This window comes from Lipotes vexillifer, unplaced genomic scaffold (genome assembly GCF_000442215.2).
Source record: "Lipotes vexillifer unplaced genomic scaffold, Lipotes_vexillifer_v1.1 scaffold573, whole genome shotgun sequence".
Classification (NCBI taxonomy): Eukaryota; Metazoa; Chordata; class Mammalia; order Artiodactyla; family Lipotidae; genus Lipotes; species Lipotes vexillifer.
Genome location: NW_006796432.1, coordinates 1,270,080 through 1,285,646, shown reverse-complemented (window position 1 = coordinate 1,285,646; position 15,567 = coordinate 1,270,080). Strand labels below are relative to the sequence as shown.

General features: G+C 46.8%; 1 protein-coding gene across 4 annotated transcripts in view; it reads left to right on the top strand.

Moving 5' to 3' along the window:
* Nucleotides 1-15,567, top strand: part of RPH3A (rabphilin 3A) — a 282,501-nt gene that overhangs the window by 205,354 nt on the left and 61,580 nt on the right. For 3 of the 4 annotated variants that reach the window (XM_007468582.1, XM_007468579.1, XM_007468580.1), the window contains one exon: nt 15,167-15,255. In XM_007468582.1, the coding sequence (XP_007468644.1) occupies nt 15,185-15,255 (71 nt within the window). In that variant the 5' untranslated portion in view covers nt 15,167-15,184. Of the gene's footprint in view, nt 1-15,166; nt 15,256-15,567 lie in introns of those variants that run through there. The other variant, XM_007468581.1, reaches the window with a different exon arrangement.

Below are 15,567 nucleotides of genomic sequence, written 5' to 3'. Positions count from 1 at the left end.
GTGTGTGTGTGTGTGTGTGTGTGTGTGTGTGTGTGTGTGTGTGTGTGTGTTGAGGTGAGAAGACAAAGCTCTTCCCTGGGCTCTAATTGCCTGGGGCTGAAGCAGGGTGTGTGTGTGTGTGTGTGTGTGTGTGTGTGTGTGTGTGTGTGTGTGTGTGTGTGTGTGTGTGTGTGTGTGTGTGTGTGTGTGTGTGTGTGTGTGTGTGTGTGTGTGTTGAGGTGAGAAGACAAAGCTCTTCCCTGGGCTCTAATTGCCTCTTCTTCCAAGGATGAAGTGAAATATGCATTTTCCCAGGACAGGGAGCATCTAAGGCCAGAGTACTTATTCTTTCTGTGTTGCAACCAGAAACCGGCTCTGCTTGCTTGATAAGAGAGCCAGACCAAGTCAAAGATGAAGAGCTTTGCCTGCATATGAGAGGAGAGTCTGTGAGCTTGAACCATTCCTTTCCAAATGCAGAAAGAGGCCATCTCAGTAAAGCATATTGCCCTTTTTACAACAGCCCCAATGAGTAGTTTTTCTGTTCGTGCTTGATTACCTCCAGTGAATGGGAACCCATTACATCTCAAAGTAGCATATCCTCCTTTTGATACCTCTGATGGTTAGAGAGCTGTTCTTTACCTTAAGCCAGACTTTCTCTTACTGTACCTTTCACCTTTTGGTGCCGGGTCTGGCCAGGCAGCTGTGTTATATGAGTGGCTGTCCAGAGTAGTGGTCAAGCGTGTTGGTATTAAGGGGAGATACACCGGGATTTATACCCTGGTTGGCTCCACCATTCCTGGCTGGGACCTTGGGCATATTAAGGCACCCTTCTGAGTCTCAGGAGTGGAAATAACTTCATAGGCTGGTGTTGAGGATGAAATGAGGTGGTATATGGAAATTGTGCACCTGAAGCCTTGTGATGTTAATTTCTGTGCTACCCCGCCTTTGCTAACTATAGACCCTCAGGGCAGGAGAGTGAGTTGGTCAAGAGCACAGGCTCTGGAACCACACTGCCAGGATTCTAAATGTGGCCCCATCATTTACTAGCTGTGTGACCTGGGAGAAGCTACCCAACCTCTCTGTACTCCAGGTGTATCACCTGTGAAAAGGGAATAGTCATTGTTTATTAGCTCACGGTGAGGATTAGGTGATTCAGTACCCAGAACAGTGCCTGGTATATAGAAAGCACTCAGAAATTGATCACACACCCAAAGGAGTAAATGAAGAGAGTTTAATTAAGAGACTATTTATAGTCATGGGAAGGAACCAACAAGGTCAAGGGAAACCAGGGTGCTGAAACACCCCAGCATCCATCAAAGGAAGCCATCACCATCTCCAGGCCTGGAGAGGCAGGAGAAGGAACAGTATGGACCCAGAAGAGAAAGGGTTGTATGAAGAGGTCCTTCTGACAAGAGTTACCACCTCCAGTGTAGGGCCACAGCCAGCCCATGGTGACCACCACGAGGGGTCCAGGGAAGAAGTACCCCAGCCTCTTGCTCTTTCCTCCCTCCAATCATCTGCAATCCCTCCAATTAGACAAATCCAACCAGAAACCAAAGGGTAAGGGAACCACTGATGCTGTCCACACAGGCCAACCTCCCAGGGCACAGAGTAGGGTGGAAGGGTGAATAGGTCTGGAGAGTGAATGGAAGATACTCAGCAAAGCTATTTTTATTATTAGTTTGGCACGATGATGCCACTTTTTAAAACCATATTTGCCATATAAAACCAGCAAATTCATATGCTTAACCAAATATTATATTATTTGCACCAACAGTCAAGATAGCAGGTGTCTCTCTCCCACCTGCAAGAGGGAGGGGATATGGGGGTATATGTATACGTATAGCTGATTCACTTTGTTATACAGCGGAAACTAACACACCATTGTAAAGCAATTATACTCCAATAAAGATGTTAAAAAAAAAAAAGATAGGGGCTTCCCTGGTGGCGCAGTGGTTGGGAGTCTAAAAAAAGATAGGGTGGTCTGAAGGCTCATTTATATAAGACCCAGGTCCAGGAATATCTTTGGATATTCCACCTGCTACCAAGTGACCTTGGCAAGCCAGGGCCTCAGTTTCCTTATCTGTAAAATGGGAATGCTACATCTCCCATCTGTGATTTGTGAAAATACTCCTCAGATGAGAGGATGCTGTTTTTTTAAGGGGTAAATGCCCCTCTCTACCCTGAGTATTTCATCCCTGAGGCAGAGGAGGGATCAGGGTGACACCTGTGGTCTCTGTGGCATGAGGATAGTTAGGGCTCCAGATAAGTCAGTTCCAACTGAGTTTTAATCAGAATGAGTGTCACTGCAACTTGACCCTGGGTGGCAGCTGGAGGCCATTAAGCTAAATGACTTGTTTTAATACTCAGACCTGTCTAATCACATTTTCTGTTTGGAGCCGCATGTGTCTGTGCATGCGTGCTCAAGTGCAGAAATAAACCTGAGCTTTTCCTCTTCTCCTTACTCACCATGATGTGGTTGGAGCAGAGATAAGCTCCATAAGCAACACAACAAAGGCAAGCTTCCACTTTATCAAGGAATCAGGTAATTGGCTGAACTGTGCAGGGAGCCCTGAAGAGTGTTCTGTTAACAGTGTCTGCCTTTGCGGTTTTTTTTTCAGTATTTGGGTCTGTAGACTCAGGGCTCAGAGGGATTCTTAAGCCAGGGGAAGAAGGAAATGTTGAGGGTACCCCTGTCCAGCAAGAGACATTCTCCCCAGGAAGATCAATTCTAGATGCTCTGCCTTGCCTTCAGTGTGTGTCATGTGTTTTCCACTGTGGACTCATTTCGAATGCATGCACTGTTGTGACTTACTCGCTGTGTGTCCTTGGAAAAATGACCTTACCTCTCTGGGCTTCAGTTTCCTGATCTGTCAGACTGGGTAATAAAAGGTCCTGTTTCCTAGGATGGTTATGAAGATTCAACAAGATGTTGCACGTGAAACACTTAGTGCAGTTTCTGGCGCCTAATGAGCACAGACAGGATGGGTTAGGTTGTGCTGTGGTAACAAACAATCCTCAAAGTTTCAGGGACTGAAACAACAGAGATTTGTTTCTCACTCATGCTCCCTGGTTATGGTGGGTTAGCAGGGGGTGTCTGCTCTGCATTTGTCTTCACATAGGGACCCAGACTGAGGGGGGATGGGGCTTCATCTTCATTCATCCATGATTGTCAAGACAGGAAAAAGGGGAAGTGCTAAAGTGGGCACCAGCTTTAGAGTTTCCACCTGGAAACTTTTATTGGCCAAACAGGTCATGTGACCACTCCCAGCTTTCCATGGGGAGGGAAGGGCAATCCTATTACATGGTGGAAAACCAGAAATATTTAGTTATCAACACTAATGACAACCATAGCACTATCAAATGACCCTTGCTTTAGTACAATTATATTGTCATTATCATAATAACAGAATATGTTTTGTTGTTGTTTTTATTTCTGTCATTCATCATTATCATGCTTCATGTACTTAATCTGGCTTCAAGAATCCTGAAGCATTTCCCTCTAGTGCCGAAGTTGGGTTCCCATCTCTTTAAGAAAACATACCTGAGATTATTATTAATAATAACATAAGGGCTTCCCTGGTGGCGCAGTGGTTGAGAGTCCGCCTGCCGATGCAGGGGACGCGGGTTCGTGCCCCGGTCCGCGAAGATCCCACATGCCGCGGAGCAGCTGGGCCCGTGAGCCATGGCCGCTGGGCCTGCGCATCCGGAGCCTGTGCTCCGCAATGGGAAAGGCCACAACAGTGAGAGGCCCACGTACCGCAAAAAAAAAAAAATAATAATAATAATAATAATAATAACATAAATTAATAATAGCTCCCACTTGGCCCCAGACCAAGGACTTCACGTATATCATCTCATTTAATCCTCACAGTTCTCTTTTGAGATAGGTCCTATTATTGTCCCCACTCTACAGATGATGAAACTGAGGCTCAGGAAGGTGAATTCACTTGTTGGGCTCATAAATGGCAGAATGGACTTGGCTTCCAAATCCATACCCTAAGTTGCCTAGCTGAATGGTCTGCTAAGAATATGTTGTCTTAGCCTCTGGGTCTTTAAATGGGGAAGCAGTGGTTGTCTGGGTGGAGAGTGCTGGAGACACTATTCACGATCATCGTTGAAACCCACAGAAACAGGGGTTCATCGCTGGGACCCATCCACTCTTTTCCATCCTGTTTTCCACTCTTCTCAGCCCTGCAATCACCCCAGGCTCCATCCTCATGAATTTCTCCATTCCCTAAATATTCCACATCCATTGAAGCCTCTGAGCCTTTGCTCACTCAGTTCCCTCATCCTTTCCTCCATCCTTCATGTCTTGCACACCCCAGCTCATCCTTCAGGGACCAGCCCCAATTTTCCCCTTTTTGGGAACACCCACCCCCCCCCCACCCCCACCCCCACCCCCAGGCAGAGCCAATCCCATAATCTGCTCCCATGGCATTTTGTACATTAATAAATATAAATCTTTTCTACACACACACACACACACACACACACACTCTCTCTCTCTCTCTCTCTCTCTCTCTCTCTCTCTCTCTCTCTCTCTCTCACAATATGGTCCTTTTAGAGGACGGAAGAAATTATTCTTTGTTTTTTTTGTTGTTGTTTTTTTTTTGCGGTACGCAGGCCTCACACTGCTGTGGCCTCGCCCGTTGCGGAGCACAGGCTCCGGACGCGCAGGCTCGGCGGCCATGGCTCACGGGCCCAGCCGCTCCGCGGCATGTGGGATCCTCCCGGACCGGGGCACGAACCCGCATCCCCTGCATCGGCAGGCAGACTCTCAACCACTGTGCCACCAGGGAAGCCCTATTCTTTGTTTTTAATTAATGCCAGCTCTCTCATCCCAACTTTGAATACTGCCACCTCATTTGTCTTATTAAGTACTTAGTTTTGCTTTTAATTAGTGCTGTTTATTTTCACTGAATTTTAATTGTCAGTGCAGGGTCTCAGCAGACCTTGGTGAGGATGCTTTACAAATGTTTCTTGTCCTCCTGCACTACCTCAGCTTCAGTGGCAGTGTCTCTGAGGTAAAGGAGGTGGGGATTCTGGGGGTGGCTGAAGGCAGGTGTGTTTTTTTTTCCATACCTCAGCCAGTTCTGGTTGCCTTTGAGATTCCTGTTTGCTTCAAGGTAGCTGGTCTATGAAGACACATAGAGCTTAGGAGCGTTGCAATGGCAGAAATTCAATTCAAATTTGACTTCAGGAGAAAAAATAGGAACATATTGGCTCGTATGTTCAACACATGGTACCAAAAAGACCAGGATTGATTCAGGTGTGGCTGGATCCAGCATTGTCATCAGGAATCAGTCCCTCTCCATCTCTCAGCTCTACTTTCATCCCTTCACAGACCTTTGCCATTTGGTGGCAAAAGTGACCAGTAGCAGCTCCAGGCTTCTGTTCTACCAGTTTAGCAATCCCAGTGGAAAAAGTGTGCTTCTTTCCATATAGTCCCAGCAAAAATCTTAGGGCATGCCTTCATTGGTCCAGACTGGGACATGTGCCTATCCCTGAACCCATGGGGCATCATACACTGATTGATCAGAGGTGGATCATTGGCCCACCTCTAGGGACCAGGTTTGGGTGCCCCCTCATCTGAGCCACACAGATTGATACTGAGAGAGGGATGGTTTCCCAAAGGAAAATTGGGGTGCTGTTACTCAAAAAAAGAAGGGGTAAGTGCTGGACAGGCAAAAAACAAGAAATATCTACCCCAGGTGTCCACTGCAGTGTCTCACTCAGGCCTAAACAAACACCTGGAACTTAGACATTTGTCTTCCTCCCCAGCCCCACCCTCAAATAACACTAACAGGGCTTCCCTGGTGGCGCAGTGGTTGAGAGTCCGCCTGCCGATGCAGGGGACCCCGGGTTCGTGCCCTGGTCTGGGAAAATCCCACATGTCGCAGAGCGGCTGGGCCTGTGAACCGTGGCCGCTGAGCCTGCGCGTCCGGAGCCTGTGCTCCGCAACGGGAGAGGCCACAACAGTGAGAGGCCTGCATACCGCAAAAAAAAAAAAACCCCAAAAACAAAAAACAACACTAGCAGTGACCTCCTTGCATAATACTTAAAAAGCATTTTATATTACCAGGCCCCTGCACATGTGTTAACCCTTCAGCTCTTCCCAACAACCCTTTGAAGTTGGCATGACAAAGATGGGAATTTTTATGTCCTCATTTTACAGATGCAAAAACTGAGGCCCAGAATGACTAAGTGATGTGCCAGGAAATGAATAGTGGAGCTAAGGTTGGATCCCAGGACTCTGGGTCCAAGGCCAGTAATTGTTCTACAACAATGGGCTGTACTATCAGCCAGCTTTTGCTGCATAACAAACAAAGCACCCCACAGATTAGTGGTTTAGAACAACAGCCTTTTTTTTTTCTTTTTTTGATGTGGACCATTTTTAAAGTCTCTATTGAATTTGTTACAACATTGCTTCTGTTTTATGTTTTGGTTTTTTGGCTACGAGGCATGTGGGATCTTAGCTCCCCGACCAGGGATCAAACCCGCACCCCCTGCATTGGAAGGTGAAGTCTTAACCACTGGACTGCCAGGGAAGTCTCATCAGCCATTTATTTATCTCAAGATTGTTTAAGTCAGTGACTGGGTTAAGTTCAGCTGGGCAGTTCTTCTGGTCTAGGCCGGACTTGGATGGACTTGGATGATCTTGGCTGGGCTTGTTCACATCTGTGGTCAGCTTGTATGTTGGCTGGGCCTGGCCAGTTTATGATGGGCCCCCGCCCCTCAAACGTGGCCTCTGTAAACTGCCAAAATTGCAGAGCAGTACAGGATGAGCTCTGTGCCTGCCTTAAAAACCCATAAGATGGGGACTGTCCTATGGGATTTCTTGAAGGCTCATGGCAGGAACCATCTGTTATTGCTATATGGTGATGGGAGACCCATAGGGAGGTGACAGTAAATTTGCTCTGTTGCAAGGCCAGGAGCACAGAGGTGCCTTCATCTCGAGCATCTCTCAGGCCTGTCTCTGTCCTTGTCTTGGATGCCTGCCACCTCAGCATGGAAGGAGTCAAGCCTTGTCATTCTAGCTTTGGCCTGGTTCAGGGGAGGCTGGGGATGTCCCATCTGGCTCTAGGAGCAAAGAGAAGCTAGCAGCAGCCTGCACCCTCTGGATGTAGCTGGACCTGTAAGGGATGCTGGGGCTCTGAGAGAGGATGCTGGAATGGCAAGGCTTGCAGGCGTGTGGAGGGGCACTCAGCTCTATCAGTAGTAGGCAAGGCAGGAGACCACCATCTTTCTCTTTGCTGAGCCAAGTGTTCTTGCCATGGCAAATGTGTATAGGAACCCTTAGTGCCTGGCAAGTGGTCAAAGCTTGATGCATGGTTGAGGCAGAATAGAATACATTCAGTTCACTTCTCAAAGCCCTTCTGTGGCTCCTGCATCACTCAGAGTAGAAGCTTAAATGGTCCTAATGATCTCATGTCCCTTACCACCCCCACTGCTGCTTTGGCTCCCACTTACCTCCCCCTTGCTCACTCTACTCCAGCCACTCTGCACTGCTTGTCATTTCTCCAACTAACCAAGCACATACTCACCCCGGAGCCTTTGCACTTGCTTTCCCCTGCAACTTAGAATTGCTCTGCCTCAGATATCCACGTGGCTCAGTCCGTTAACCCACTTCAGTCAGGTCTTTGCTCAAATATCATTTCTCAGTGAGCCCCCATCTGACCACGACCAGCTTTTTTGTTTGTTTGTTTTGTTTTGTTTTGTGTCTGCCGAGCCTTGCAGCTTACGGGATCTTAGTTCCCCAACCAGGGATTGAACCCTGTCCCCTGGCGGTGAGAGCTCCGAGTCCTAACCACTGGACCACCAGGGAATTCCTTGACCACCTACTTAAAATCAAACTTCCCTCTCTATCACCGATCCTCCTTCCCTGTTTTTCTCTAAAGCACTCATCACCAGCTAACATGCTTTACATTTGACTTACTGTTTCCCCACTAGAAGGTAAGCTCCATGAGGACAATGATTTTCCTTTTTTATTTGTTTTAATGCTGTATCCCCAGTGTCTAGAACAGTGTCTGGCACATAGTAATAGATGTTCTATAAATATTTTTTTTATTCTTCCCATTTCTCAAGAGAAGCTGTTAAAATGTATTTTTAATTAAATCCCGTGCTTTTAAAATATTGGCTTAATTTTCCTTTTAAAAAATGCTGCTTGGGCCAAACAAAAACATAGTTTCAGCCTGGATGCTGTTCGTGGAGGCCCCCCAACCCCACTCCACCCTTGTTTGGAGCCCTTGGTGTAAGTTGCATTTCTCACGCCGTCAGACAGTCCAGGTGATTTTTTTCCAGGTTCTTTTTTTTTTTTTTTGGACATCTTTATTGGAGTATAATTGCTTTACAATGGTGTGTTACTTTCTGCTTTATAACAAAGTGAATCAGTTATACATATACATATGTTCCCATATCTCTTCCCTCTTGCATCTCCCTCCCTCCCACCCTCCCTATCCCACCCCTCTAGGTGGTCACAAAGCACCAAGCTGATCTCCCTGTGCCATGCGGCTGCTTCCCACTAGCTATCTATTTTACGTTTGGTAGTGTATATATGTCCATGCCATTCTCTCGCTCTGTCACAGCTTACCCTTCCCCCTCCCCATATCCTCAAGTCCATTCTCTAGTAGGTCTGTGTCTTTATTCCCGTCTTACCCCTGGGTTCTTCATGACCTTTTTTTTTTTTTTCCCTTAGATTCCATATATATGTGTTAGCATACAGTATGTGTTTTTCTCTTTCTGACTGACTTCACTCTGTATGACAGACTCTAGGTCCATCCACCTCACTACAAATAACTTAATTTCATTTCTTTTTATGGCTGAGTAATATTCCATTGTATATATGTGCCACATCTTCTTTTCCAGGTTCTTAATTGAGCAGAGATAGGCTGGACCCAGGAGAAGAGGGAAGGGGCAGGAAAAAAGACAGAGGGACGGAACTGACAGGGCACCATCTGAGCTGATGGCTGCAGGTTCTGCTGCGAAGCATCTGGTTTAATTCCAACGCTGTGGGGCTGGGAGGCTGACTGTGGCATTGAACTCTACGGAGACAGCTGCAGCTCACACTGGTTCCTTGCAGGGCCCTGAAGTGCCGCGTATGGCCCCTGCCAGCCCAGCCCAGGCCCACCGTGTCACTCTTAGACATCTGCTGTGGCTCTGAAGCTACATGGACTTTCAGGGTTGTTTTTTCAGTTCGACTAAAACCAGCAGAAGACCTTGGAGGTTCTGGGGGATGGAGGCACCGTTCCTTAACAAACTGTGCTAAAGGGAGTCAGGGGAGAAGAAGGTAGAACAAAATGTAGAGGGAGAAAGGCAGGGTTCTGGAATCTGGCTTTTCTGGGCTTGGGACAGGGTCTTCGTGTTATTTTAAGATGCAGGCGGCGTAAAGATTAGTACCAAGCTCTGGAGGTGAGAAGATCTGGAACAAGGCCTGGCTCTGTCACTTAACATGCAGATTTATTGAGTGCCCACTGCACTCATGGAGCTCTGTGACTTGTGTGAAGATTTATTGAGCATCTACTATACACCACACTCAGGACTGGCTGCAAAGTGAAAAATGCAGGGCCCCTTGTTCAAATATTATGAAGAATTTCAAGATGATGACAGCAGAGCATTAAGCCAAGTGTGGGCCTATCTAAGTACAGGGTCCTTCTAAGCTTAGGGTCCTTCTATTCATGGGGGCCTGTGCACCTGTATAGGTCGCAGGCCCGTGAAGCTAGCCCTGCATGCACTGGAGTTACAACTGTTGAACAAATACAGACCCGGGCCCTGCTCTCATGGACCTTACAGAATAGGTGGGGAGACAAACAGCGAATAAGTAAAAAATAATAATAATTTCAAATCACAGTAACTATTATAAAGGAAACAAACAGGATGCAGTGAGAGTAAGGGGTAAGAGGAGGTGACTTAGAGAGTATAGTCAGGGAAGGCTTCTTGGAGGAGGTGACGTTTGAGCAGAGACCAGCAGAGCGTGAGCAGAAACCAGCCATGAGAGAGTGAGAGAAAGATGCTATCAATTCAGAGAAACAGCAGAGGCAAAAGCCTGGCAGCTGGAGAAGCCAGAGTGTCTGGACATGACAGCTGTTTGAGGTCACGGAGAGTCTTAAATCTTATATGCAATGGACAGCCATTGAAGCACTTTATTATTTATCTTTTAAATAAGTCATTTATTTTTGAATAGCCAACATATCCACATGGTTGCAAATACCAAGGGGTATCATGTGAAAATTCTTCCCATTTCAGTCCCAGCCTCCCAGTTTCCCTGCATAGAGGCAAACAATGTTGTCCATTTCTTGTGTGTTCTTTGCAGAGATACTTTATGCAGATACAACCCAAAATCACATGCACATATCCTACTTGCCCTTGTACACACAGATGATGTTGTTCTGGAATATTGTTCTACATCTTGGCCTTTCCACTAGACAGTTAATCTTGGTGATCAGTCCATATCTGTCATAAAGAATCTCATTATTCTTTACAGCTGTGCAGTCCTCCACCGTACAGATGCAGCACCATCCAGCTAGCCATTGCTTATTATTCGGCATTTAGATTGCTTCATTGACTAAAGCAGGTCATTGGGAAGCCCACTTAAACTCTCTGTGACTCAGTTACTCATCTGTGAAATGGAATAAGAAGAACATCTACCTTCTAAGGCTACTGTGAGGATTAAATTAGATAAAACCTGAAAGGCACTTAGCAGGTACCAAGCCCTTGATATTTGAACTAGCGATTGTTGCTGTTGTTGCTTTCATTCCTAAAAGCAGACTGTTCCTTGGGGCTCACACCCAGGCTGTGGGGGACCCTGTGCCCAGGAAAGACCTGAGCCTCTGGCTTCCAGCGGAGGCAATTATTTTATGCTTTCTGAACTTGCAGCTGCAGCACTAGATTTAAGCCAGGGCTTTGACTCTGGTGGAGCCGAAGCATGTGATCTCTCAGAGTCTCCAGGCAGGGGTCTGGGTGGGCAGGTCTCTGTTCGTTGCTGAGGCTGAGGTGGGAATGCAGCCAGGAGCCAATGGCCATCAAACACTTGTCAGAACCCAACAACCTGAAGTCCAGGGAGGAGTGTCCTACAGGTGTGAACACAGTGGTGCGTAAGCACCTGGGCTTTGGAGACAGAGTTCAAGGACTGGCTCTGCTACTTGGTAGCTGTGTGATTTTGAGCAGGTGGCTTAACCACTCTGGGTCTCAGCTTTCTCGCCTGTAAAATGAGGATAACACCACTTACTTAGGAGTAAGACTATAAGGATAAAGGCTTAAGGACTGTAAGGATAAAAGTTTCATTATTTAATGAAGCTATGGAATTTGTCACATAGTAGATGCCCAAGAAATGTTAGTCCTTACTGTCGGATAAACTATGATCTAGGAGAAGTAGGAAAAGGGAGTTACCACTCTACAAGTGCTTACTGTGCATCAGGGACCGTGGAGGTGCTTAAACTCATCATCTCAATGACCCCAAGATTCTGCTGCGGTCCGAGGGCTGGAACACACATTTATCTCACACACACACCTCTACCTCAGCTCCTGGGATCAATGGTTGGTTTCCCTCTGCTGGTCCTCCCTGGCTTCCTGTCCATTATGGTGATGCTTTCTCTGTAGTGGGCAATGAGAAAGATGGGATGATCTAAAACTGTCAGGGGCTCACCATTGGACTTCCTCCGTTTCTGTTAACTCACCCTTAAACTTGAGATCTTGGCTGGACTTCATGGAGTATTATTTGCAGGCAGGCAGGGGATATGTTAGGATCCAGCTCTGTCTGATTGGAAATGGTTAAGCAGCTTGCCTGGGGTGACATAATGAGCTCTGGGACCAGAGCCCCGCTTTCCTAAGATTCTCCCCTCTGCTTTCACATGAAGTCAGGTTCTCTGGAAGCAGAACCTGAGACAGGTTTTTAAAAAAATTTTATTGAAGTACAGTTGATTTGCAATGTTTTGTTAATTTCTGCTGTAAAGTGACTCACTTATACATATATATGTATTTTCATATTCTTTTCCATTATGGCTTATCACAGGATATTGAATATAGTTCCCTGTGCTATACAGTAGGACCTTGTTGTTTATCCAGTTCTATATATAATAGTTTGCATCTGCTAATCCCAAACTCCCAATACTTCCCTCCCCCACCCCGCTCCCCCTTGGCAACCACAAATCTGTTCTCTGCGAGTCCATTTTTGTTCCTTAGATATGTTCATTTGTGTCATATTTTAGATTCCACATATAAATGATATCATATGGTATTTCTCTTTCTCTTTCTGACTTATTCGCTTAGTATGATAATCTCTAGGTCCATCCATGATGCTGCAAATGGCATTATTTCATTCTTTCTTATGACCGAGTGATAATTCCATTGTATATATATACCACATCTTCTTTATCCATTCATCTGTCAATGGACACTTAGGCTGTTTCCATGTCTTGGCTATTGTAAGTAGTGCTGCTGTGAACACTTGGGTGTATGTATCTTTTCAAATTAGAGTTTTGTCCGGATATATGCCCAGGAGTAGAATTGCTGGATCATATGGTAGCTCTATTTTTAGTTTTTTTGAGGAACCTCCATACTGTTTTCCATAGTAGCTGCACCAATTTATATTCCTATCAACAGTGTAAGAGGGTCCCCCTGTCAGTTAGTCATGGCCCTGGGCTGCTCCCTGGGGTGGGGGTAGCTTCTTAGATATCTCTGGACAAGGCAGCTGCTCTCTTTGGCTGAGGGCAATGCTCTGTAAAATGGGGCTACCATAAGCCCCTAGTTGCTAACACTCCTAGAGGCTGGGGTTGGGGTGGGAGCACCACCTGTAAAGGGCATCAACAATTTCTGCTATACCCACTCACCTCCACCTGCATCTCCACCCCCAGCTGAGATGTGGACCCATGACCTTCTTTCTCTGGGCTGTTACTCCAGTTGTTCAAATAGCCTTGGTTACTCAGGCTTCCCTCTCCAGGCCCAGGCTGCTTGACCGGGGCAATGAGCCCATCCTGGGATATTACACTCTGAGAGGCCTGGGTGGCAAAACTGAAATAACCAATGCTGTCCAGGGTGGCTTCTGGCCTGGAGGGACAGAGCTGGATGGTTTCCATGGGGCGGCCAGCCAGTGAGTTTGGACTTTGCAGGCAGAATTTTAATAGGAAATGAGCTCCCGGTATGCCTGGCTGAATGCAGGAGAGGGTGGGCAAGCCACGTTCTGCCTTGAGAGCAACAGAATTTGGAGATCAGAGTTCCTGGGAGGGGACAGTGTATTCCTTGTCCCAGCTCTCCCCCCGCCCCACCTCCTGGGATCCTCCAAGGTCAGTGCTGCCTCTCTGCCTCAAAGCAGGAGGCGAGGCAATCAAATGAAAGTTCGCTGTCCAGACCAAGGGCAGCTGAGGACGCTCATTACCGGGAACTGAAGCTCTCGGTACCAGCAGGGGCCAGGGGTTCCCAGGGGGCCCAGGGCAGCCTCATTCAGCTCTTGGCACAGGCAATAATGAGACGTTAAGGTTCTTTTCAGCAGATTTCCTTCACAGCAGGAGTCATCTCTCCTTTCTTTCTGTTTTCAAAGTGGAAACAAATGATCATATTAATCTGGGAAGATTATGTTAACACCTGGGAGCAGATGAAATGGCTTTTCTCTAAGGGGCCTTTCCTTCCCTGTGTCCAAGCATCAGCCCCCCGATCCCTGGCTTCACCCACACGAAGATTTAATAATTGCACTGGCTGTAGAATAGGAAAGAGAGTTCTCTCCTTGTTCACCTCCCAACTGCTCATCTATTCAGCTTCCTAGGAAAAAAGACTGTGTTGTACCAAGACCTTCAGGGAAATCAGAACCCACTGGACACAGTAACCTACCTTCTAAGGCTTTTTAAAAAAATAAATTCAATGTGATCTCCATGGTCTCTTTCCCCTTATTCTTTTTAGAGATTTATTTATTATTTATTTATCTTATTATTATTATTTTTGTCTGTGTTGGGTCTTAGTTGCGGCATGCGGGATCTTTTGTTGCACCGTGCGGGCTCTTCATCGTGGTGCACGGGCTTCTGTCTAGCTGTGATGGCGAGTTTTCTCTTCTCTGGTTGTGGTGCTCAGGCTCCAGGGCGCGTGGGCTCTGTAGCTTGCGGCACGCAGGTTCTCTAGTTGAGACGCATGAGCTCAGTAGTTGTGGCGCGTGGGCTTAGTTGCCCCACGGCATGTGGGATCTTAGTTCTCTGACCAGGGATCGAACCCACGTCCCCTGCATTGCAAGGCGGATTCTTTACCACGGGACCATCAGGGAAGTCCCTCTTTCCCCTTATTCTTTGCTTAGACCCAGGGGAGGGGGAAGGAGGGGAAATTCAGAAAGGACATAAGCTTGGCTGAGTTCAGCTAAACTTAGTGTTGATGGAGACTCATTCATGCATTCAACAAATATTTATTAAGTGCCTTCTATGTGCCAGGCGCTATACTGGGTACTGGACATTAAGCAGAGAACAAAACAAAGAGTTCTGCAAGAGGCTTACATTTTAGCAGGGAGATTCTAACCGTGATGGTGCTGTTTTCACAAGCTGTGATTTAACTTTGTGATGATCTCCCTAGTCACTGTGTAGAGCATGGACTGAAGTGGGCCAAGGGCAGAAGCAGAGAGACCGGTGAAGAGGCTCCTGTAGTAAGCCAGGCCGGGATAGTAGTGGTTTGGATCAGCATAGTAGCAATTTAGGCACAGAACATTGGGAAGATTCTGGATCTATTATGACAGTGAAGCCAACATGACTTTCTGATGGCTTGGGTGTAGAGTATTAAAAAGAAAGCAAGCCAGGGGTGACTCTGGCATTTGGGACCTCAAAACTCTGAGACATGGGTTTGTTTTCTTTTTGACCTGACCAAGTCCAAGTTAACTAGTACATGAGTCAGATGACTTCCTCTAGTAGAAAGACCCTGGATTGGAGTTAAGAGCTCTGACCCTCCCTCCTGGATATGTGGTCTTGCATCAACAATGAATGGGACGAACACAGATTAAAGGGAGGAAGTTCTTCCCTCTGATCCATTTCTGCCACAAGGGAGCTGTAACAGTTTCCCTCTTGGGGCCTGAAAGTCCCCATCTGGAAAACAGAGAAGCTGGATGAAGTTCCATTTCTTCTCTGTATCCCCCAGAGTGCTTGGCATAGACCAGGGGCCTGAGAAATAAAGGGTGATTGAATGACTGTTTGCATGATGTCCTTTCTGGGCTGTTGTTTTCCAGGAACACTGGGCTTCTACCATGACTGACACCGTGTTCAGCAACAGCTCTAGCCGTTGGATGTGTCCCAGTGACCGACCCCAGCAATCAAAGTAAGTTGCTGGGTGTTCCTGGGAGTTGTTTGCTTTGAGGCAATGAGGTCCTGATCTGCACTTGAAGGAGGAGAGGAATAGCAAGGAAAGAAATTTCTCTCCCTGGGGTGGAGGAAAAAGAACCTAGTGGAAGTTTGTCGTGGAAACTTCACTGATTTTACTTCTTTGCAAGGTTGGAGTAACAAGATTAAATTCTGAGCTCCATGCCCTAAATGAGAGGTGGCTTGGTGGAATGGAAACAGCACTGACCTGGTGGTTAGAATCAGACTTGGTTCTGGTTCTAGATCTGAGCTACTCTGGGTGAATCTCTTT